The sequence below is a fragment of the Erythrolamprus reginae genome, chromosome 1 (genome assembly GCF_031021105.1).
Source record: "Erythrolamprus reginae isolate rEryReg1 chromosome 1, rEryReg1.hap1, whole genome shotgun sequence".
In the NCBI taxonomy this organism is placed as follows: domain Eukaryota; kingdom Metazoa; phylum Chordata; class Lepidosauria; order Squamata; family Dipsadidae; genus Erythrolamprus; species Erythrolamprus reginae.
The window spans coordinates 245,224,248-245,248,835 of NC_091950.1; the positions used below are offsets into that span (position 1 = coordinate 245,224,248).

Sequence of the window (24,588 nt, forward strand, 5' to 3'; positions counted from 1 at the left end):
TAAATATGCCACACCTCTCAATTCTTATCAATCTCATTATGAAATTTTGATAACGAGCAAATTTAGCAGAATCATATTAACTATAGAAGGTAAAGATCAGAAGGGAACAGATATCACTCAGTTCATCCCACTCTTCAGTGCTATCCACTGACAAATAGCTATGAGCCTTTGTTGAACAGCTGGTAGAATTTTTTGTTGTCCTACCAAAACTAATTTAAAACAATTTTTAATAGATTCTGAAACAATTCTGCCCAGAATTCTGCATAGTAGACTTTCAGATACAATAGGACTTCAGTACTCATTGTCATAGTTCCCTCTAAGCTGAGCAGTGAGCAATCGCTCACTTAAAAATCATCATCAACTCAGTTTTCCAAACCTGCCCAGAAGCCGAGAGGGAAAGAGTGAGAGGGAAGGAGAGAGGAAGAGAGGAAGAGAGAGAAACAGATAGAAAAAAGAGAGGAAGGAAAAGAGAAAGAAAAAGAACGGGAGTAAGGAAGAGAGAAAGAAAATCAAAATCTAGTTTGAAACTAGCTCAACTATTTAAGTGGCATTTTGATATTGATAGAGTTGCCCTATTATGACCTCACTGTTATAGACACACAGTACAGTATTTTATTTTGAAATTCTCTGAGGCAAAACAGGGTGGGGTTTTTGTTTGTTTGTTTATTTATGTATTTATTTATGTATTTATTTCTGTGCCGCCCAGTCCCGAAGGGACTGCCGCTCAGACAGTATACTTTTCCGCCCCCCCCCCCCAAAAAAAAAAAATTAGAGGGAACACTGCTCATTGTTAATTGGTTCTGGGAGGCCCAAGGAGGACCAGGACAAAAATCTCACATCAAAATGCGTCAAGTACCAAATTAAATGTTTTAAAGCAGTTGAGCACCAAGGTACCACTGTACTTGAAGATAGCAGCCATGCTATCTTCAAATATGTTAAAAGGTTAAATAAGGTTCAGGAGGGAAGTGTTTTTAATAGGAAAGTGAACACAAGAACAAGGGGACACAATCTGAAGTTAGTTGGGGGAAAGATCAAAAGCAACATGAGAAAATATTATTTCACTGAAAGAGTAGTAAATCCTTGGAACAAACTTCCAGCAGACGTAGTTGATAAATCTACAGTAACTGAATTTAAACATGCCTGGGATAAACATATATCCATCCTAAGATAAAATACAGGAAATAGTATAAGGGCAGACTAGATGGACCATGAGGTCTTTTTCTGCCGTCAGTCTTCTATGTTTCTATGCCTCCCTATAGTCTTTTCCAGAATAAACATCCTTAAAGCACCCAATCACTTCTCACAGGATTTTCCTTGTAAGCTTTTTATTATTTTTTCCTGGACGTTCTTGAGTTTGTCAATCTCGTTCCTAAACCTCAATGCCCAGAACTGAAATCCTATATTCTAGATATGGTCTACACCAGTGTTTCCCAACCTTGGCCACTTGAAGATATTTGGACTTCCACTCCCAGAATTCCCCAGCCAGAATTCTGGGAGTTGAAATCCAAATATCTTCAAGTGGCCAAGGTTGGGAAACACTGGTCTACACTAACCAATGAAGGGAGAAAAACTTTTCTTGATGCAGTCTAAGATTGGTTAGGACTTTTTTGTTGTTTACATTTACACTGTTGGCTTGTGTTCCAACTTGGAGATTACCAAGAGGTCTAGTTTTTTTTCCGTGTGAGTATTTGTTGTTCCCCAAACTATATGTCATTTGTAAATTTGATAGCTGTGTTTGGAAACCTCGAAGTCCTTTACAAATGTGTTGAATAGCATAGGTTACAGGTATAGAAAGATATAAATTTAGAAGGTTTTTTTATTAAGCACATTCCACAGTACAAAGCCTTATATCATGAACAATATCTGTACATTTCAACAATTGTCCAATAAGCTGTTCATACACAAACTTTCCAAACAGGTAACTGGCAAACATAATTACAAGTTAGAATAAGACTATCCCAGTGCTTTGAAACATTAATCTAGCAGTAACATACAGCTGTTCAGTAATGATTAGCAAAACAAAGTCCAGAGTACAGCCGGTACTATCATTCATCCCAGGAGTCAAACTCCTCGGGTGTCAGTTACAAATTCCACGGCTACGTTACACCAAGCACAATCAAAAGTAGTTTAGGCTGCATCTTCAAATACCATCATTTCCCATGGAAAAACATGAATTTCATCTTACACATGCATTAAAAATGGATGGCTGTCCGTAAATACCTTTTTGTTTTCAGTGCTGCAGTATCAAGTCTTTCATGTTGCAGCTATTAGGTGACATGGGGATGGAAGTAGGGGTGGGGGGTAGGGGGCAAAACCATTTCTGTAAAACTGTGGCCCATCTTGATATCTGATATGGGAAAGTGTCCTCTTAAGCATTTTGTAGATTGGATCAGATCCATGTAATATTATCTTTTTTCCTCTGTGTTCGGAAGAAGAACTTAGGCGCTCAACAAAGTTGACTGGGAGGTGAAGGTTGGAAACCAGAAGCAGCTCAAGTTGTACCTTTCTCACATCCGGCATGTGCTTTCGTTTTTTTATTCGACAGACAAAATAGGTGGTGTGCAAGTGAAATAGCCAACCATAAGCTGTTCCACTAAATAAGCAAAATTCATTCATTGGTCATTTATATTGGTTATTAACATTCCTTGACCCCTCAACCAAAAAAAGAGAGAAAAGAATAAAGTAGGGGGGAGAAATAAGAAAAGAGGGGATCAGCAGTGGCAGCAAAAGGAAAGCAGACAGAATACCACATGATATCACCCACATCCATGCCAACATTTGCTCCTGGACCAACCAGGATTTTTATTTATTAATATCTTCTAAAGAACATTAAGAGAAGCTATTGAACAATGTTGCTGAGCAATAATTTAAAAACATGGAGATAATGACTTTGAATTAATTATGTTTTTGTAATCGAGACTGAATTAATTAGCCATGGCCAGTCATCCTTAGGAAAAAAATCTACGGTGCCATTTACTGCTAGGTTACTCCAAATAAATGGTAAGATGCACCAATCATCTTCTCTAAGGTCTCAGTGGAATAGCAATTCACCTTTCAATTCAGCATACTGGCCTGGAAATCACAGACAATTCACACAGATATTTAAAAGGGTTGATGTCTCTTCAACTTTAGACAGTGGTTTCAAGATGATTTGCAAATATTGCATTGTGGAATAGTGAAAGAAATTTTACTTTAAAAAAAATGCTTATGTTTAGAAGTCAATATTAAGAAATGTCTTCTCAATTAAAAAGGAAGAAGAAAATCCTAATGAATGCCAATGCTCTCCCTTTCACAGAAAAATGTTTCTACTGCATCCCAACTCCATATGGCGCCAGAAGTAAGAATGCTTGGGTACTTAAAAGCACCTCCCTTGACATCTGTATACAGCATCAGAAAGCCCCGACTCCCAGCCCTTGGAGGTTACAATGTTTTATGTACATTATATCTACATGCTTACACAGGTACAGTATTGGAAAGAATGAGGCAAGCACACAGGAAGGATCTGACTATATCAAACATTAGGAGAAAGAGAAAGACAGTTGTAGTACAGAGTACAATTTAAAGAAAAGACAATGCTGTACATCTAGTTTTGATAATCTAGCCCAATTTACAATCTTTAAATTAAAGCAAATTACAGGTGCAGAAATAAGTAAATTATTGTCCAAAAGGTTGCTGAACCATTCCAAAGTATTTCTACCAGTCCACAGCAGGATCCGCATTAATAGTGAAATGTAAAAGCTGCGGGATGAGGCGATTTTGAAAGCAAAGCTCTGTACATTCTGGGTTATGCGTTTGGCACCCACGTTTCACTGAGAATTTTTCTTCTTCTTTAGAGTCAGACAAAAAGTGCAAAGCAAATATAAATTAGGTCAAGTCCAATCCTTGACATCTGATTTTACTCCTGGAAAACAAGCTGTAAGTTCAGTGTATACGGGCAATTTACTCATGAAGCTTTGGATCTTGCACTGTGGTGAGGGAGAGGCCAAACTCAGTGAATTCCTAGTCAATTCCTTAAGAGACCACCGAGTGGAAGGAGGACTGGAAAAAGTTACATTGCAATAAAGAATTGTGCCGCTTTACATCTCCACAGCACCTAAAACCACTTCCAACTTTAGCTGTGGCTATTGTCTTCAGATGTGTGATAGCCAAATGTCCAGTAGTTCAAAGACTGTGGAATCCTACAAAACAGAAAAAGCAAGAAAGAAAACCACTGGTTTAAAATTAAGTTAAAACAATTATGTCTTATTGGGAGATAGAAGACTTATGAACTAGAGATCTAATAACAATGAAGGACAAAGATCTTCAGCTACTGTAGTTGAATTTGGAATGTCGGAACGACCATCTGAACTAGAGGTCTCTTTGATACACCCACTGGAGATGTTTACTGCCATTTAAAGACAATTTTAAATTCACTTTGGCTTACTCTGCTATTCTGTCCACTTATAACAAATAAGATTTGTTTGATTCCCTTAAATTTTGATTGAAATTTGTTAGCTGCTGAAGGACGCCAGGTTTAACACAAAAAGACATGAATCAAACAAAATAAAGTGCCTAATAAGAGGACTGAGCGAATAACTGGGGAAGAGGTGGATCCAACGGTCACTGTTTATAGAGTTGGGAAAATAAGACCAACATCGATGTATGTTTGATCATACCAAGATCGTGTTACATCTTATTATTGGAGACATTAAGAGTTCCATACAAATAAAGAATTATTTTCTTTACCAAGATGCTCAATTTCTGAGCATGGTTTGGAAAATTATCCCTGCCCACATCATGCCAGAGCACTGCCAATGCAATTGGTTTCTTTATTAGCCTGCTAAGATGTTTTCACCTTGTGTGTTTTTCACTCATGCGGAAGCACAAGGAAATAGCACTGTGTATAAAACTATTCCTTGATCATTAGTACTATTTATTGTTATTTTATACGATGCGTTATTTTGCCTGGCTTAGGAATAATGCTATGATATCAGTGCATCCTTCTGACAATGAAGGCAATATCAAAGAGGGAAGGAGATGGAACAGAGGAAGAGTAACAAGACAATTGAAACTTATTCACTCTTCTGAACATCTCTTCAATTAAAAGAATTTGAATTCTTACATCCAGTCAATACTCTTTGCCATTTCCCTAACAATAGTAATAACAAACTCAAGGCCCGGGGGTTGAATCTGGCCCATGGGATGCCGAGATCTAGCTTGCGGAGCTGCCCTGGAAACAGCAAAGGTGTTGCTGTTTCCAGGGGTTTCCACTAGCAAAGTCCATGTTGCCTCTGCTAGTGAAAATGGAGCACGAGGGTGGGGGGGTGGGGTGGGGCTGTGTTTGGCTCTCTCGAGCTCTGTTTTGGCTGGCAGAGTGTTCAGGCCTCCAAAGGTGCCCCCAACACGAGTTATAAGTCAAGCTGACCATGTCCATGCTGACTACGCTGGCCCTCCGAGGTCAAACACAACCCTGATATGGCCCTCAATGAAATTGAGTTTGACATCCCTAGTTTAGACCTACAAGAACATTATCAAAATTAATTAGGGTCTATGTAGATAATAAGATGTACTGGTTCACCACTTCTACAATGCCTGATTATTGTTTACATTAATCTAATCTGCTAGGAATAGTACTCCTAAAATATCTGGGGTGTATAAATTTTTTTTCACTTTGTTCATGTAAAATAGCATCCCTTGAATGCCTTCCTTCAGAAATATTTTGTTGTTGAGATAGACACCATGGTACAAACCTGGAACATCCTATTTGAAAATATATGCATATACCATATTTTTCAGAGTATAAGATGCGTCTTTTTACCCCCCCAAAGGAGGGTGAAAATTTGGGTGTCTTATACACCGAATGTAACCCCACCCACCCACCGGCCCCCACCCTTTGGAGGTTTTCGGCCTACGTGCGTTGCATTTTTGGGCGGTTTCAAGCGGCGTAGATCCCCAGTTCCACTCGGAGGTTTAAAACAAACCCCATCACCCTATGGGCATTTAACTGGAGTGGGTAGGGTGGGGATGATTTTAATGGCGGCAAAAGAGGGACTTTGCACTGTAGGCAGAATTGGTTTTTTCCCCCTTGTTTTGTTCCCCAAAATTTAAGGTGCATCTTATACTCCGATGTGTCTTATACTCTGAAAAATACAGTATATTAAAATTTGCCAATTATTGCTTTTACAGTAGTAAAACAATTCACGTCTATTTTTTTTCCTTTTCTTTTTTGAAAAGTGAATTCTTACATATCAATGACCATTCTTTGGGAGCGCAAGGGCCATAATCAAAGATGGAAATTGCAGCAAAAGAAAGAGAAATGCTTACCTTGGAGAACTGTCAACTGCAGTGTGTTATCTGGAGATGTAGGTGTACGTTCTGGATGGAGAGCGGGTCTCATTTTGTGCATTGGGAGGCACATTTAAAAAATCCCAAATCAAAATGGTGTCATCATGGGAACTACTAATAATTTGAAATTCATCAAACTGGAGTCTAAACACACGTCCAGAATGTTCCTGAAACATGCAATGGTTTATAGTTAATAGGGCAGATACTCAAGTTAAACATTACTTTTGGGAGTAGCTCAAAGGTGGGGGGGAGGTTTGGGGGGGGGTGCAAGCATATTTGCTGCAACGTAATAGTTTACTTCACAGAAAAAGTGTATATAAAGAGCAGATGACATAAAAGTACATTTCCTTAAGAAAAGGATATGGTTTGGAAGACAGAATGCCTGGAGTAACGTTCCATAACAATAACATCTTAGGACATTAAGTTCATAGGCATGGATATTGGGATATCCTACGCCTCAACCCCCCCCCCGCCCTGTGTACAACTCTCAGGTTCTTACCACAGCCGTTGCGAAAGAAAAGGCTCAGAATTTCCACTTATATCTAGTACTTTTATAACAAAATATCCAGTGCATAAATACACACTATTGTTATATAACTGTAAATGAAGGCTTTTATCAAAATCTACGTACCACCAATGTACGTAAGCACAGCGTACTTGCTGGAGCTCGAGGATCAAGAGCAGCTTGCAGGTCCCAAACTTTGATTTTGCTACAAAATGAAAAGAAAAATTTATAAGGCAACTTTCTTACTACACAGATACAGTCGCAAAAACCCCAAACAAAACAGCAGCCTAGGAAAAAGATTTGAAACACATACCCATCATAGGCTCCACTTACAATCCTTTTGTTATCAAATCGTATACATCTAACCAACTCTTCATGTCCTTCTAGCACTCTTAAACACGCTCCACATTCAATATCCCAAAGTCTGGGGGGGGAAAAAACACAATACAATTTGTTTTTTAAAAATAGAGTGGATATATATGAAGTGTTTATTTATCTCTTGTAGATCAGAGTTCACTCGCTACAGCTAAACAGTTAAAAGGCTAACTGCCACTTAGTCAAGATGAACAAGCTACCATCAAACAGCAAATGTAGTTCACAACGGCCCACTTACACTAAAAGTCTTGAAATAAAAACCCCGCAGTGGACAAATTCAATTCAATTCAATCTCAGCTTTTCCCTTCACTTATTCCAACACAGCATAATATCTGAATCAACAGATTAATTTGGTAGGCATCAAGTTATTCTGAAAAGTTACATTTTTTACTATGTTTTAGTATTTAATCAACTAATTTGCTTCAGTATGTAATAATCCAACACATTGGCTTATTTCAAGTGCATTGTTTTTGCACATCCTTTCCACCAAGCTTCCCTTCTCTGCAAACAAACCAATAAGATCACTTAAGAGTTTTGAATAAGATGACCAAGGACTTGTAATAGCATAAGGGAGGACCTCTATGGAAGCATGTGGGAATTATCCTGAAAGTGAGTAAAGAGCACCTGGAAGAATTGGGCTTAGAAATATTAAGAAATTATGGATAACTCCCCCCCCTCTAGCCCCCCCCCCCCGCCCGGAGAATGGCCTTTTCCATTTCTCAATACTTTTCTTCATTTTTTTTCTACTTAGAATTGGAAAATTTGGGAAACACTGAAATGTAACATAAGAAGTTCCATGTATTGTATATAGATTGATGTGGATTCAGTAATGGCATAACTCTGTAAAACATCATATCACACAGATAAATCTGCTCTGTGGGTCTCCAATTGTGCAGACCCACAAATCTGATCCTGATTTGTCTCCAGATATCTGAGGTAAATAGCTATGATGGATATGTTGAAGTGTCATGAGACAGGGGAAATTTCTCTGTTCTGATAAGTCCTATCAACAAGAATGAACTGAGTACCATCTACACTTCTCTAAAAATATTGCTATTTTCTCTTTTATTTTTCCCTACTTTCCACACGGTTTCCCCCCCAACTCTCAGAGCAACTAAGGCTCTTCTTATGCATCAAAACATGTCCCATTTACATTGTACAAATAAAAGAAATTTTACTACCTACCTAATGGTATTGTCTGATGATCCACTTACAACAAGTCGATCCCTATACTGGAGGCAGGCAATACCCCTTTTGTGCCCATTAAGAGTGCGAACAAATTCACATGTGCTTGTACTCCAGACCTGTGTGGAAAATAAAGAGTGAGGCAATATGGATTTTCTGACAAAGCCACGGGTCAAAAATTTTGGAGAGCTTAACATGAATCCTGATGACATTTTCATCATGTGAATCTAATTCTCAGTGCTGAAAATACTTTCCTTAGTATATATAACTTACAAGTGCATTTTTTGTCATATTAACATAAACAGTGTCAATTGCACAACAACATCGGACAATATCCTGCATTAAATATGGAAGAGTATTTTTGAATAGCAGAGTTTTTTTCCTATTCTTCCCCACAGTATATGCCCCCAATCTGCTAAATATACCTTCGCAAATATCTATCAGCATTAAAAGCCATTCATATGACAACTCTGGGTTATTTATTGCACCCATAGATATTGTTTTACTGGTGAAACAGAACCTTAATGTTATGTTCTTCATCACCAACTTCCTGACACCCATTCTCTCCACCACCATAACCAATATTTTGTTGGTTTGGAAGATTTCAAAGCATATTTAATAATGGAGGAAGATATAGGAATCTGTACAAACAGAAGTATGTTTGCGTAACATTTACTGTCGTTCACCCCACTGACATCTCCTTATCTTCAAGCTTACTATGGATTATCATTTGGAGAAGACAAGCAATGAATCTTGACTGCAAAACATATACCACCCATAGTTTGGAAAGATTCATTTGCCATTGGTGTTTAGCCAACTGAACTGTGGTTAAAACAGAATATATATATTTTTAAAATCACAAATTAACTATGATGACGATGACATTTGTGTGGGTAGTACTGAAGTCCTTCTGGACTGAAAGAACTGAACAGTGATATCACAGTTGCCGAGGAGACACCCAGTGGGGGGCTCCTTTCATGTCCCCAATGTTGACCCCAAGTGATGCCCATGTATCTACTTGCAGTCACCCGTTTTCAAACTTCTGGGTTGACAGGAGCTGGAGATGCGATGGAGCTCATTCCATCCCATGGTCATGAATAGGAGCCTGTCAATTGTCAGCCCAGAGTTCTAACCAATGAGCCACCGCACTCCTCAAATAAATTAACCAATGTATCTTATTTAATACATTGGAAATATTACATACCAATCAAAGTATTCTGCAAGGACATTATGAAAACAGTATGATAGAAGTCTTAAGCCATAAAAATGAATTTAAAAATCTAGATAATATTTTAAAAGCAAAATTGAGCAAATAGCTATAGAAATTAATTTGGAGAGATTTCAGAAGTTAGAAGTGTGATAAACTCGCTCATCACTGCTTTAGAAATGTATTGCCAACTTACTTTAATGGTCCTATCTCCAGAAGCGGATACAATATATTTATCATCAAAGTCCACAACATTAACAGCAGCCCGATGGCCAACTAATACTCGTCGCAAAGTGATGTCAGTTGCTGAAGCCATGTCCCAAACAGCAATAGAGCGATCCTTTGAACAGGTCACCATTAAACCATTACTAAACCGCAAGTGAAGCACTGCTTCATTATGATGAATTAAAGTGTTCAAGACTTCGCCTGTGTTCACATCCCAGACTCTGAGGAAAGAAAACTTGGGTCAAGCATTACGAAGCGGAAAGTTAGTGGAGAGTTTTTGTCTTTTAGCCTATACCAATTTTCAGAGTGCTATGACTACCGATTAAATACTGAATGAAATACACCAGCAGCCCCCAACCTTTTGGATATCAAGGATCAATTCCGTGGAGAGAAGTTTTTCTATGGAATGGGGGGTGGGTGGGTTATGGCTTCATGCATTGCCTATGTCCAGATGGGGCTTTGCTTATTTGGGGCACACCACAGAGCAGTGCAGGTCCAGGCCCAGGGGCTGGGGACATCCATATACACAATTATACAAAATGTATCTGTGAAATCAGATGCTACATGCATTGGAAACAAACTTAACATTACTTCCATTCCATGCTCAGATAGTCAATGAAACAGTTTAACAGAAAAGCCATTCTTTGTATAATTTCGTTTTTATGATTGATTGACTTTGGCACAAGTCAGTTTTGCATAGGGCAGGATAGTTCCATTTGTACCTACAACGGTAATGAAGAAAGCCAAATTAATTGAAATAAAATATTAAAGTGTTTCTTAAGTATGGAAAGGCAGTTCTGCATTTTCTTTATTCCATACCTATTTCTGTCACATTTTTGACCATAAAATGCTCACCTGACAGTAGAGTCAGACGATCCAGTTACAATTACTCTTTCATCATATTGTAGACAAAGAACGGAGCCAGTATGTCCTGTTAATACTTTCAAACATTCCAATCCGGTTTTATCCCATATCTATCATATAACAAAAAACAAAACATAAAGGAATTAATTAAATGCTGAATTGGTGTGAGAAAGATTGGAATTATTCTTCCAGGGCAGGACACAGTCTTTCTGCTCCCCCCTTATTTGTGCAATTTTGGAAAGGCATAAGAAAACCCCCAACCCCGAGCAAAGATTTAAAAACATATAATTAGATGCCTCTCTGCTAGAGTCTGGCAGGTAACTGAATAATTACCCTGAATGAAAGGTTATAGGCTTATAAAAAGATGTTTAAATAGAAATAACACATCTCCCTCTATTGCCCTGTCTCCACTAATTTAAACCCCTCCCAATTCGGGGTGTGGTGTGGGTGGAAGCTTAATATTTCAATTTTTAAAATTAGTCCTCTGCTTCATACATCTTTGGAGAGATACAAGTAGATTCTGCAATAGGATAGCAGATGATAAAATGATAGAAAATTATCTACTTCTCTTGTCCCTGCTAACATCAAGAAATCCCTTTACCTTAATGGAGTTATCCCTTAGGCCGCTTATGATCTTCTCATCATCATATTGTAGACAGTAAACACCTTTACTATTCTCAGAGCGGCACTGAATTCTTTGCAAGTTGTGCCTTCCACATCGCCAGTTAGATTCTATTGTCTGCAAGAGAGCAGAAAATGTTTGGTTGATACACAATCCTACCAGATACCACTGAAATTTCATTACAATGGTATTTTAAGCAAGCCTCTGCCAGCTACTCGGATTCATTCTTGCCTCCTTCTTGTTAGAATCCTCTAAAGTGGCTCCTTCTGAAGTTACTTTTGGAACAACATAGAACAGCCCACACATTAATATATGGGACCCACTACTCAGAGATAACCTTTGCACCTGTACCACTTCTAGTGCATTTGTCCCAAGCGCAGAAATTGTAGTTCCTGTTCTATGAAAGAGGCATGATTCATAGTGACAGGCTTCATCCTTAGGAACCCCACAAGACAAGGTCTTAAAAACAGAACTATTCAGAAGGGCATTGATGCTGATTACCGGTTTTTAATGCTGATATGCACATCCTTTCTATAATTTATTATTTTTACATAAAAACATTTGAGTCAACATTTATTTTTATTCAGATTAGAAGTTTTAAATTTCTTTCTTTCTTTCTTTCTTTATTTATTTATTAGATTTGTATGCCACCCCTCTCCGTAGACTTCTTGCACTTACTTAAACAGAATAGAGGGAACAACAAATCTTGGCTATGCCATTCCTCCACAGAGAGTTCAGCACTCATTTTTGAACCAAATGATATATTCAATAATAATAATCAAACTACACAAAATTTTCTCTCCATAGAACAGATGATTTTGGATGACCCATGTCAAACATGGCTTAAATCCATTTGTGGAACAAAATGAAGCAGTTCTAAATCAGGCAGAATTATTTCGGGGATTACAGAGAAAAACCAAGACCACAGGTGACCAAGGGTGGTAAAGGAAACAAGATATTGGGGACAGGGCATCTGGTTAGCAATCGTATTGTGTGGGGGCATCAGCTGAAGGGAGGAAAGACAGGTGTTGGAAAAATTGGGAGCAAGGGCTGGTGGATTATGCTAAGGCGGAAGCTTGCTCCAGGGAGAAAGTAAGGGAGGCTCGACTCCTCTGAAGAGTTCATCTGAAACTCAGCACAATCAAGCTACCTAGATTTTGTTTTTGCCAAATCATGGCTGATCTGATTAAAATGATTAGCAGAACACGACAATCAGACTTGGCTTTGAAATATAAACTGTTTTCCACCCTTGTGATGCACACCTCATTTACTACTGTGGCAAATTAACATTATTTGTCATTTCAAACACTACATCCACTATTTTCCTCATGTATGATTATTGCTCACAACTGCAGATTAAACATACATAAATCAGTAAGGCAGGCTGAGAAATATGTTGTTTGCTGGTTCCTTTTGGAATTTCAATTATTATCACACTTGACTGTTGATACTACTAGCTTAGTAGCTCTGCTTTTTTAATACTGTTTCCCCGAAAATAAGACCATGTCTTATATTTTTTGAACCTTGGCCTTATTGCCATGCACTCAAAAGCCCAATTGGGATTACTATCAGGGGATGTCTTATTTTGAGAGAAACAGGGTAAATTTGCAGATATTTTAAAGTTCTTTTTTCACTTTGTCATTATGGAGTACAGTACTGAGTGTAGATTAATAAGAAAAAAAATGAATTTCAACAACTGAAGAATCAGGCTGCAGCATAACAAAATTGACCAAAGTGAAGGAGGTCTGAATACTTTGATTGCACTGTATGTCTCATTATTTGCATACCTCACCTACTCTTCATGAAATCTACATTTTAATTTTCAAAAACCCTTTAAAGTAAAATGTAACTTCCAGAAAGAGTGGATTTCTATTTTTTCCTCTTGCCTTTTACAGCATCAAGTACATTTTAAACAAAATAATATTTGAAAAAACATACCTCTATATCTTGTATTATCTTTGGATACAGTGACCTATAAAATGAATTAGGGGGGCCATCTGTGGGCCTGTTTTTAAACAGGTACTGATCCCTGTAAAACAATAAGAAGAAAGAGAGGTGTACATTTTTCAAGCAGAAATAAAAATGTTTAAAATGACCCTGTGGATATCAGCAATATACTGACTTTGCAAAGCCATCTCCAAATTCTGAATAGCATTAACTTAACTAACTCTGTTATGCTGCTTAAGAAATCAGACACACTGACTGCCCTCCAATGAACCTACCATCAATTATAACATTCATACCTTGTCTTTTTTATTCTTATTTTATTAAAAACTCCATTCTAAAAAGCAACATCGAAAGAGCCAAAGTGTGAACCCAATGATCCACATTGTTCTTTTAGTTAAATCCACACAAAAGAGTTAAAAGTTCTACTTCTGATTCTACTCCCACACTTGTAAAACCAAACAAACAACAACAACCACCACCTATTACTGTCCTAGAGAAATTGGCTTGGGTAGCTGAATGCAACCAGAGATGTATTCTCATCTTCCTGAGGCTTAGACACTAGTTTCCATGTCTTTATCACACAGAATAGGGTGGAAGGCTATGAATGTTCCTTCTGTAATTAAACACCAATTGTTAGTTGCCTACAAAATATCTCCTGCATTGACTTTATTAGCTGAGCTCAATGAAATACACACTCAAAGAGGACGATACGAGCCAAGTCAAGAAGCAAAAAGATAGAAAAAGAACCAGAGCAAATAATCCTTAACTAAGAAATGCATTGCATTTTCTTCAACATTTACCACCATTACTGCCCAATCAGACCAGATGTGCTCAGTACATTAAGGGAAGTTATTTCCATTCCAAAAGGGGGAAGAATGTTTATTCCTTTTGCACAGATACATACCAGCATCTCCTCTCCGAGAGCCCCTTCCAGAGTGGATCAGTTCGTACCATTCTCTCAATAAGCTTCTTCCAAAGCATTCCTTCTGAAATAACCCGCTGCCATTCCTTACAAACCAATTCAGCAGCACAAAGGGATCTGGCATCTAGGTAGGAGAGGATGTTTTCTGCTATGTGATCTAAGCCTTGTTCTATCAGAGAGAGAGGGGGGGGGAGTGGGGGGGGAAGGAAAAAGAGAAAGAGAAGAATTGTCAATCTTTGTGAAACAAACACTTTGAAACCTGCAATACAGTGATCCCTCGATTACCGCGAGGGTTCCGTTCCAAGACCCCTAGCGATAATCGATTTTTCGCGATGTAGGGTTGCGGAAGTAAAAACACCACCTGCGCATGCACGCCCTTTTTTTCATGGCCGCGCATGCGCAGATGGTGGAGTTTGCGTGGGCGGCGGGGAAGACCCAGGGAAGGTTCCTTCGGCCGCCCAGCAGCTGATCTGCTCGGCAGTGCAGCAGCAGCGAGCAGACGAAGATCGGGGTTTCCCCGCCGCCCAAGCAAAGGGGAAACACCGATTCGGCTCCTCGCTGCTGCCGCTGCCGAGCAGATCAGCTGCTGGGCGGCCGAAGGAACCTTCCCTGGGTCTTCCTCGCTGATGCCCCCGCTCGCCCGCCCGCCCACCGCCCGCCAGCAAGAGGGGGAGAGATAGAGAAAGAGAGAGAAGGAAAGAAAGAGATGAGAGAGGGAGGAAGAGAGTGTGAGAGAGGAAGAAGCAAGATAGAGAAAGAGAGAGAAAAAGAAAGATGAGAAAGGAAGAGAGGGACGTCATCGGGTGGAAAAATCGCGATATAGCGTTTCGCGAAGAACGAGATCGCGAAAATTGAGGGATCACTGTACTTTTCAAACTGTGAAACTGTTGAATTCAGAACTGCGGATAAATGTCATGTAATGCACACAAAGTACACCACAGAATGCTATGATTCAATATAAAGAACTGAAGGTGCCCCCCCTCCCCCAAATGAGATCTTTTGGATCCCTGCATGTTAATCTGAAATACATGTATAGCTGGGAATCAGAGAGCTGCTGTAAACATGATCAAAGGAAACATTTTCATTATTTTTTTTTCTGATTGCATTTTTCTGCACTGAAGCGAGAAACCACACGGCGTCTGGTCGTGAGCAGCCACAGAAGTCGTCGGGCAGCAGTACAACAGGTGTCAGGCCATGGGAGGCCTGGCTGCGGTAGGCAGGGTAAGCAGGTAAGACATTCCCCGAAAATAAGATATAGTGCTTAATTTGGGGCCCAAAAGAAAACAAGACCGGGTCTTATTTTGGGGAAAACATGGTACCAAAAATGAACCCAATTATTTATTATAAAAAACCATATCTTTATTTACAACTAGAATAATCTGTGATATAGACTCTTAATTTATGTTATACACGGAGGTTTTAGTACATCATGGTTTTCCTACAGAAATGACAATTATCTTATTTGATTACAAGGCTGTAGAACAAAATTCAAGGAATCTTTACTAGAAGGACTTGCAATGCAAATTTTAACATTTCGGAGTTTCAGCAGTTGTGTGCACATGCACTGCAACCAAGGGGTTGGTCTAACAAAAAGAAGCTCCTGAAGTGCCGTTTCTGATCTGACAGGAACCATCTATTCCTAGAAATAGTAAGGCATGATTCCAAATCCATTCAATGAAGGTACGGGTGAATGTTTGCCTTACAGCATTAAGTACTATTCCCTGATCAAATCTGCTAGGACAAACGAATCCTGCCCTAGTCTTGGCCAGCATAAAACAGCTCTTGGGAGCTTTTCTTCTTTTCACCTGGCTGAGAACATCATTTAAAGCACATCAATTTGGCTGCTGGTTCAAAAGGGATTTCTAGCTTCAGCTGCTTGAAAGTTAGAAACCATAATGGGCTCCAAAAACATGCATTTGATCAAAGAATTATATCTCCCTTTAAAAAATGGTGGGCAATATATGATTCACACGGCCCCACAGAAACCTTACATTACACGGTCAACATGTGGCAGCAAAATGTCAACTTTTCAGCAGTGCCATTCTCTCTATTACATCACCTATACGCAGAGAATGGAAGCCTATAGCTCCCGTTCCCATCCACTCTCCAAATTACAACCGTGACGCTGCAGGACTTCTGCCATCATAGACTTCTGCCATCTTCAAAAACTGGAAGTATTATTTTGGCTCTACATTTCCTCAAACATTTGGGGGGGGGGGCATCAAAAACACTTTAGTCTTTACTGTGATCCCTCGATTTTCGCGGGTTCAAACTTCGCGAAGCGGCTATACCGCGGTTTTCCAAAAAATATTAATTAAAAAATACTCCGCGGTTTTTTTTTCCTATACCACGGTTTTTCCCACCCGATGACGTCATACGTCATCACCAAGAGTCACTTCTCTCTCTCTTTCTCTTTCTTTCCTGTCATTCTCTGCTTCAATCCTTTTCTCATTTCTCTTTTTTTCTCCCCTTTTTTCTATCATTTCTCTCTCTCTCTCTACCTTCCACTCTCCCCCCTCTTGCTCTCTCTGTTTCTCCCTCTCTCTCTCCCTCTCTGTGAGAACGCCTGCCCCGCCTCTCCTGCAGCCCCCTCGCTGATAGCTGGAACGAAAGCGCTCTCAGCTAAGGGACTGTGAGAGGGGCGGAGCGGGCATTCTCAAAGCGCTCAGAGCGGCTAGCGGCTGAATGAGGAGGATAAGAAGCCGTAGCCGCCAGCGCTGCTGCAGGAGGACCCGGTAAGAGGGGCGGATCGGGCGGGCGGGGGTAGCGGCGAGGAGGCCGGAGGTGCTGGGGGGGCAGCTGACATTCAAAACAATCTTTGCGGCCTCCGCACTTTCGTCGCTCCCCGCCCCCAACTTCAAGCCCGGCTCCTTGTGCGGCCTTGGAAAAGGGTGCGTGGGGGTAGTTTTTGGCTGTCCGTAGCCAAAAATAGTGTTTCTACTTCCGCATCTCTACTTCACGGAAATTCAACTTTTGCGGGCAGTCTGGGAACGCAACACCTGCGAAAATCGAGGGATCACTGTATAGACTTTAGTCAAAAAGTGTCATGTGGGATGAGAAGGGCAAGGCTAATGTACTGTGAGAGTTAAATCTCACACAGTTATCGAAAAACAAGATCAGCACAAATTGAGCTATTGTTAAAATATAGAGAAGATAACAATGTAGTCTGCTCAAAAATGAACAATGGATTAGATTAAGTGGAAACAAAAACAAACAAAGAGCATACATATAACATATTTTTTGGAGAGGGGCGGCATACAAATCTAATAAATAATAATAATAATAATAATAATAATAATAATAATAATAATAAGTATTTTTCCCCACCCTAAAAGAGGGTGAAAATTTGGGTGCATCTTATATACCGAATGTAACCAAAAACATGAGGCACGGAGGAGGCGATGGCCTGTGGCAATCCCTGCAGCTTGGAATAGTTGATTGGGTGTATTCCAGGAGTATGCCAATCAGCTGCTCCTGCTGAATCAGGCTGCAATAATGTGCCTGGCTGTTTGCTATTTGCTGCAAGGCCGTGTCAGAGTTTGCAGCAGCAATAACATCCAGAAAGCACACATAAGCAACTGATTCAGCAGGATTCAATAACTTCTCTTTATATATAATATAACCCATGAAGTAAATATACAATACCAACAGCAGGTTTTTCAACATGGTAGTAAATACAAGCAGAACACAAGCAGAGGAGTTTCAGTTTCAGAGCTCATCACAGCATGAAGCTTTATTACAGAGTGGTTGTGCTAAGCCACGCCCAGGCTCCTTGATGTCTCCTTTCTTGTTGCTCACACAGCAAATACTGTTTCAGTTTCCAAACAGCCCTCAACTCTCTCTCACACTGACAGCACGCTAGCAGATGAATACCGATGGATGTTGGTAGGAAGAGACAGAATTTTTTCCTCCCCCAAAACTAAGATGTGTCTTATACTCCGGAGCATCTTATACGCCAAAAAATATGGTACATTTGAACGTGCATATGTATGTTCTTGTGAGGTACTGAAGTTCTTGATTCAAGGTAATTGGTGAAATTCCTTGGATTCTAACTTTTTTCAGTAAACATTACTTAGGTTCTTAAATATTTTTTTAATGAACTTGTCTAAGAGTGGTTCATTTCCTTCTGTGATATGAAGCCTGACAGCTTCAGCAACTGAGCAGAAGTATTCTCAGAAGTATTCTCATTTTCTCAGGTTTCCACAAAATTTAGATCCTCACAACAGACTATATGCTAAGCATTATCTTTGTACTTGTATTTGCATGTACTATTCACTTTCTCTCTTTGTCTCTTTTAATCTTTCCCTCTTATTAACACCACAGGAACTGACAAAAGAAAGAATCACTGCAATATGGAATGTGCATACATGAATGCATTCATGCATGCGTACACACACACACACACACACACACACAAATGATTTATGTTATCTCCATCCTATGCATGTTTGCAACCCAGCTGAAAGATTCACATACTGTAATCTGCGTTCTCCAGTGGCCCCTGGAGCCCCATTGTCTTTCCTATACAGTACTTCCCCAAGAGAAGATTGAAGACCAATAGAAAATTCAGTGGCAACTTCTTGATGTGGGAGGGGAACACCATCAGAAGGACCATCCTGGATAGTCATCCTCATTTAACGATCTTAATTGGAACTAGAATTTCCATTGCTAAGTGATACTTTCACTAGGCAAAAATTTATATAACTGCATCACTTAAGAGACAGCAGTTTTGGTAGTGCCAAGCTTAGATGAGGATCTCATGCTTCTCCCTACCTACCTACACTTGCCTCTGATTCAATTCAACTGTAAGCTGTCCTGAGTCTGCAGAGAAGGGTAGTATAGAAATCTGACCAAATAAAATAAATAAATAAATAAATCCCACCCTGTCATTTATCTCCTCATCCCTGCTCTTCTAGCTATCCTGAACTCTACTGCCTCCAGCTGACCTTTAGGTCATCTCCCTCCTGCTACTGATGAGGCAACGCCTGAGCTGGCCCTCTGCAATGCAGCTACTGGCCATGTGCTTCCAATACTTCCAGTCTCTACCAATCACATTTCATAGAATAGAATAGAATTTTATTGGCCAAGTGTGATTGGACACACAAGGCATTTGTCTTGGTGCATATGCTCTCAGCGTACATAAAATAAAATATACATTTGTCAAGAATCATGTGGTACAACACTTAATGATTGTCATAGGGGTCAAATAAGCAATGACGAAGCAATATTAATAAAAATCTTAGGATATAAGCAACAAGTTACAGTCATACAGTCAACATGGGAGGAAATGGATGAAAGGAATGATGAGAAAAACTAGTAGAATTTAGTAGAAAGTTTGACAGTGTTGAGGGAATTATTTGTTTAGTAGAGTGATGGCGTTCGGAAAAAAACTGTTCTTGTGTCTAGTTGTCTTGGTGTGCAGTGCTCTGTAGCGACGTTTCATTCAGCACTCAAACGAACTCCACATTACTGGAAAATTCTATAATTCAGGCCTATTCATTTTATCATCTCTCCTCCCCTCCCTCCCCCAAAAAATCTACAATAAGCTTCCTCACATTCCCCATTCATTCAGTCTTGGGGGTCCACTTACCTTCATTTATTAAATTCATTATTTTATACTACATCAACAAGGAAGAAATAGTGTTCAGTTAAAACCTAGGACTTGATAAAAACCCCTAACAATTAAGTAGCCCACTTGATTGCTTATGTCAACTTATATCTTTCTGATTATATAGGAAAAGACTGGGTGGAGGAAATCTGTGACTGAATTCAAATATATTGGAAAGAATATGCTCTGCAACTCCCCCCTTTCTCTGTAACCAAGAGACCAAACTCAAACTTGACACTTTTTACTCTAGGACAGCCTCTACTCCAGTAACATCATCCAAATCATGTGACGCTATAGTTTGCCTGAAGTTTGAAACAAATGCCTTCACCACTACATGCTCACCGCAACTAACTTGACAAGAACAGTCTATGCAGACTAAACATTCTACTACAATTTTTTTTAAAGTTCATATTGTAATTATCACTTTTTTCCATTAAGAAGAAGCCAGAAACCACAAATATTTTCCATTTTATGTATATGTAGACAGGTGCACATTTCAGAAAGGATGGTAGCAAGAGGAAACTAGCGGAACATTTTAAGTTTATATAAAACTATCTTTTTTCAGAATGTTTTGTTTTTATGTTACATTAGCCAATTATAAGATTAATTCAGAACAGCTGACAGAATAAACTGTCATGGCCATTTATACATCTTTAAGGATTATGCAAACACCACCACCCCCCTTCCTATTTTTTTACTCGTGGGCTTTTAAAACTACATTTGAACATAATATTTTCTATAACGATTAGTGCTTGCTATTTGGGCTAATAACATAATGCTAAAATTACAAATTCAACCAAGTAAGCAACAGAAGCTCTTCAAGCATAATGCATTTTTGTTTTGCACTGCAAATGGATTTAATTTAATTTATTAGATTTGTATGCCAACCCTCTCTGAACACTCCGAACGGCTCACAGCAATCACAACAATATACAAACCCAATACAGTGATATCTCGTCTTACAAACACCTTGTCATACAAACTTTTCGAGATACAAACCCGGGGTTTAAGATTTTTTTGCCTCTTCTTCCAAACTATTTTCACCTTACAAACCCAAGCCGCCGCCACTGGAATACCTCGCCTCCGGACTTCTGTTGCCAGCGAAGCGCCCGTTTTTTGCGCTGCTGGGATTCCCCTGAGGTTCCCCTCCATGGGAAACACCACCTCTGGACTTCCATGTTTTTGTGATGCTGCAGGAGAATCCCAGCAGCGAAAAAATGGGCGCTTCGCTGGCAACGGAAGTCCAGAGGTGGGGTTTCCCAGCGAGGGGGAGCCTCAGCAAAATTGCTGCATCATAAAAACACGGAAGTCTGGAGGCAGGGTTTCGAGGACTTCCGTGGATTTGTAATGCTGCAATTTCGCTGAGGCTCCCCTCACTGGGAAACCCCACCTCCGGACTTCCGTTGTCAGCGATGCACCCGTTTTTGCGCTGCTGGGATTCTCCTGCAGCATCACAAAAACACGGAAGTCTGGAAGTGGGGAGCCTCGGGGGAATCCCAGCAGCGCAACGGGCGCTTTGGCTGGCAAAAGGGGTGAGTTTTGGGCTTGCACGCATTAATTGCTTTTCCATTGATTCCTATGGGAAACATTGTTTTGTCTTATGAACTTTTCACCTTATAAGCCTTGTCTTGGAACCAATTAAGTTCGTAAGACGAGGTATCACTGTATTTAAAAAGAAACAAAACATTTTAAAAGCCCATCATTAAGAACCATTCAATACAATCATGCCATTCATAAAACTATATGTACTCAGGGTATCTCAGTTACCCCATGCCAGGCAAGAAAGGTGGGTCTTAAGTAACTTGTGAAAGGCAAGGAGATTAGGCCATTCTAATCTCCGGGCTCTTCCCCTGGGGCCCGCCAGACAACATTTCTTAGTCGATGGGACCCGAAGAAGGCCAATTCTGTGGGACCTTATCGGTTACTGGGATTCGTGCGGCAGAAGGCGGTTCCGAATGTATTCTGGTCCGATGCCATGTAGGGCTTTATAGGTCATTACCAACACTTTGAATTGTGACTGGAAACTGATCAGCAGCCAATTTCCCAAACAATGTCCCCTTTTAATTGTTCTAGAATACAGAAAGCAAAGCTTCTATAGAAAAGCTATGGGGGTTCCTGTTATTTACTCAAAATATTTTCTATCCCTTTCCTGAAAAACCACTTAGGTGGTATGGTGTGCAGGAATCCAAAAGTAAAATGGTAACATGGCAGCAATACACAAGTCATTTGCCACGGCTTTCTATAGCATGATCTTCCATCCTGACCCAGCTTAGCTTCTGAGCCCAGCAAGGTAGACTTGTGCTGCAATCTGTTTTAATCAAAAGCAGCATTCAAACCAAAACAAGCTACTTCTTGACAACTTTTCTAAAAACAGGTTATGTTCTACAATTTTGGAGTAACATCGAGAAGACAATTTTCAGTGTGCTCAGTAAGGATTTTTATATTTGCCTCAAAGGCCAAAAAAAATAATATGAGAATGATTAACAGAAAATGTTTGTCGTCAAAGAATTCCAAATACTCTTAATAGGGAAATTAAATATTGAAGTAAATGAAAATTAAATGATACTAACAGCAACAAAGGTAAAACGGTCCCCAAACTATCAAGAGTTGATATTGTGCATGCATGCGGCATGATTTTTTTAAATTGTTGGCTTAAATTTTCCATTACATCTCTATGGAAGATGTATGAAAATATATCTATGGCAATCTTAGCAGAATTTCCCAGATACTTAACTTGGCACAGCTTGATTGGATCTGGGCTTGGACTTAAAGCTCACAAACTCAGCATGGCTAAGAAAGGTTCTGTGTTGCATTCTAGGCGCACTCTTTGTCAACATGAAGGTCCAATTCTTACCTTAAAAGAAGTTTTAATTTCAATATTTCTTTCTTCTACCTTCTCCATCTTTTAAGTGACTGTCTACCGCTACCTGAAAGAGCTGTGGTGGTGCAGTGGTTAGAATGCAGTACTGCAAGCTACTTCAATTGGCAGTTCAAATCTCACTGTCTCAAGGTTCACTCAGCCTCCCATCCTTCCGAGGTCAGTAAAATGAGGACCCAGATTGTTGGGAAACTGCTTAGAGAGGGCTGTAAAGTGGTATATTAGTCTAAGTGCTATTGCTATATTTCTTTATGACAAAATTAGGAGACCACTAGATGTGGCTACAATTAACTTCTGTGCCTTGAGCAACTATGGCTCTTGGGCTCCCACATTATCATATTCTCCAGCACTATGCATGCGGTCGCCATCTTGTTTTCAGCTTTTTTTTAAAAAAAAAATTGGCACTGCGCATGCACACAAAATATGCACACATCCAGGAGACGTGGCCAAGCAGTGTGAGAGAAAGCGAACCAGCAGCGAGGTAAGTTAGAACCCAACCCTGATGAATGTATCTCTTCTTTTATGTACACCAATGTATATGCACCAAGACAAATTCCTTGTGTGTCCAATCACACTTAGCCAATTAAAAAAACTATTCTATTCTATTCGTGATTAAAAAGCCAACAGTATGGTCAAAATTATAATGTAATGAATTAGCTCATGGTAAATGTGTGAAAATCTCAGGAAATATTATGTCTTTGATAGTGTAAAGAGTGCCTGCCAAGGCAACACTGAGTATATTTTAACTGGCTATATAAAAAGCCTCCAAGGGAAATGATAGCTCTATCTAATACAGGTAAGTAAAAGGCATATTTATCTAGCTTAGCATAAAGAACGTTGTCATGAAGGCATTAAAAAAACCCACTCAAACTTGATTATGGAGAGAATGAGCCTCTAAGTAAATCTGCAAATCACCTAAATATGGCATCAACAACTCTTCCAGAAAATCATAGCAAGCATGATTCATATGTCTTTCAAAGACTGACAATCATTTACCAATCCTAAAGGCATTACTGCATATTCAAACCTTCACAGAAGGACATTTTTGTATAAACCAGCTTGTAAGCTTTTCTGAAATGCTCCACACTAAAAATTAATACTTTCTAAGAATTCAGAAATTTGGAGAAAGAGATAATAATCCCCATGGATTATCTGAAGAAACGATTACTTCTTGTCAATAAAGGGTGAGTGCATAACCAAGGAAATCAGGAGAGATAAATCCTTCTTTACTGCAAAGTCTTCTTAATATTGAAGGTATTTCATAGGAATTTGGGCTCCAGGAAGGAATAAGATTGAAACCATCATGGCCTCAATAAATATGGTATGAGTAGAAGACAGGCCATTCTAAGAACACCAAGCAAATTATAAGTTGTTGTACAAGTTCCTGGTGTTAGACAACAGTGAGATGGAAAAATTGTGTATAATATGTGATAGGAACTGAGCATAGATGTCAATCCTCAGTGGTTTCAAGTGTAATAAGGTTGACAAAGCAAACCTTATAGAAGTATGAGAGTTGGTTGTCACATTGGCAAAAGTCTAATAGTCAACTTCACATAGCCAGCAGGCGCAGTATGCCTTACCTCCATTAAAAAGCATAAACCTTATTCCATTTACACAGGAACTGTGGAAGAAAAATAGCACAACCTTGAGTGTGCATGTTTCTCTTTTGAAAACAGAACAACTTGGAATTCTTCTGCTGTTTCTGTGATTTCATTCTTAATAAATCTTGCTGTTCAGAACTCAAAGAAATGTGTTCTTGGGAATAATTGCTTCCAGGCAAGGCTTGCCAGAAGAATGAACATTTAGACCTTTAGTTGTACTTTGGTACTATTCCGAGTAGGCAGTGCAACTAGAATGGCTAGATGTCAATGTATTATTTCTGAGTTTGGGCTCCACTTGGCTTCTGGTCACCCTAGGCAGAGAGAC

The 24,588-nt window shown here is 39.5% G+C and overlaps 1 protein-coding gene across 10 annotated transcripts in view; it reads right to left on the minus strand.

Annotated features, from left to right (window-relative positions):
- Positions 1-1,798: 1,798 nt before the first annotated feature.
- FBXW11 (F-box and WD repeat domain containing 11) overlaps positions 1,799-24,588 on the minus strand; it is an 89,194-nt gene continuing 66,404 nt past the window's right edge. For all 10 annotated transcript variants that reach the window (XM_070732715.1, XM_070732722.1, XM_070732716.1 and 7 more), the window contains 10 exons: positions 14,159-14,345; positions 13,246-13,336; positions 11,287-11,424; positions 10,677-10,795; positions 9,793-10,042; positions 8,390-8,508; positions 7,143-7,253; positions 6,956-7,034; positions 6,304-6,491; positions 1,799-4,178 (listed from right to left, as the gene is read on the minus strand). In XM_070732715.1, the coding sequence (XP_070588816.1) occupies positions 6,330-6,491; positions 6,956-7,034; positions 7,143-7,253; positions 8,390-8,508; positions 9,793-10,042; positions 10,677-10,795; positions 11,287-11,424; positions 13,246-13,336; positions 14,159-14,345 (1,256 nt within the window). In that variant the 3' untranslated portion in view covers positions 1,799-4,178; positions 6,304-6,329. The remainder of the gene's footprint in view (positions 4,179-6,303; positions 6,492-6,955; positions 7,035-7,142; positions 7,254-8,389; positions 8,509-9,792; positions 10,043-10,676; positions 10,796-11,286; positions 11,425-13,245; positions 13,337-14,158; positions 14,346-24,588) is intronic.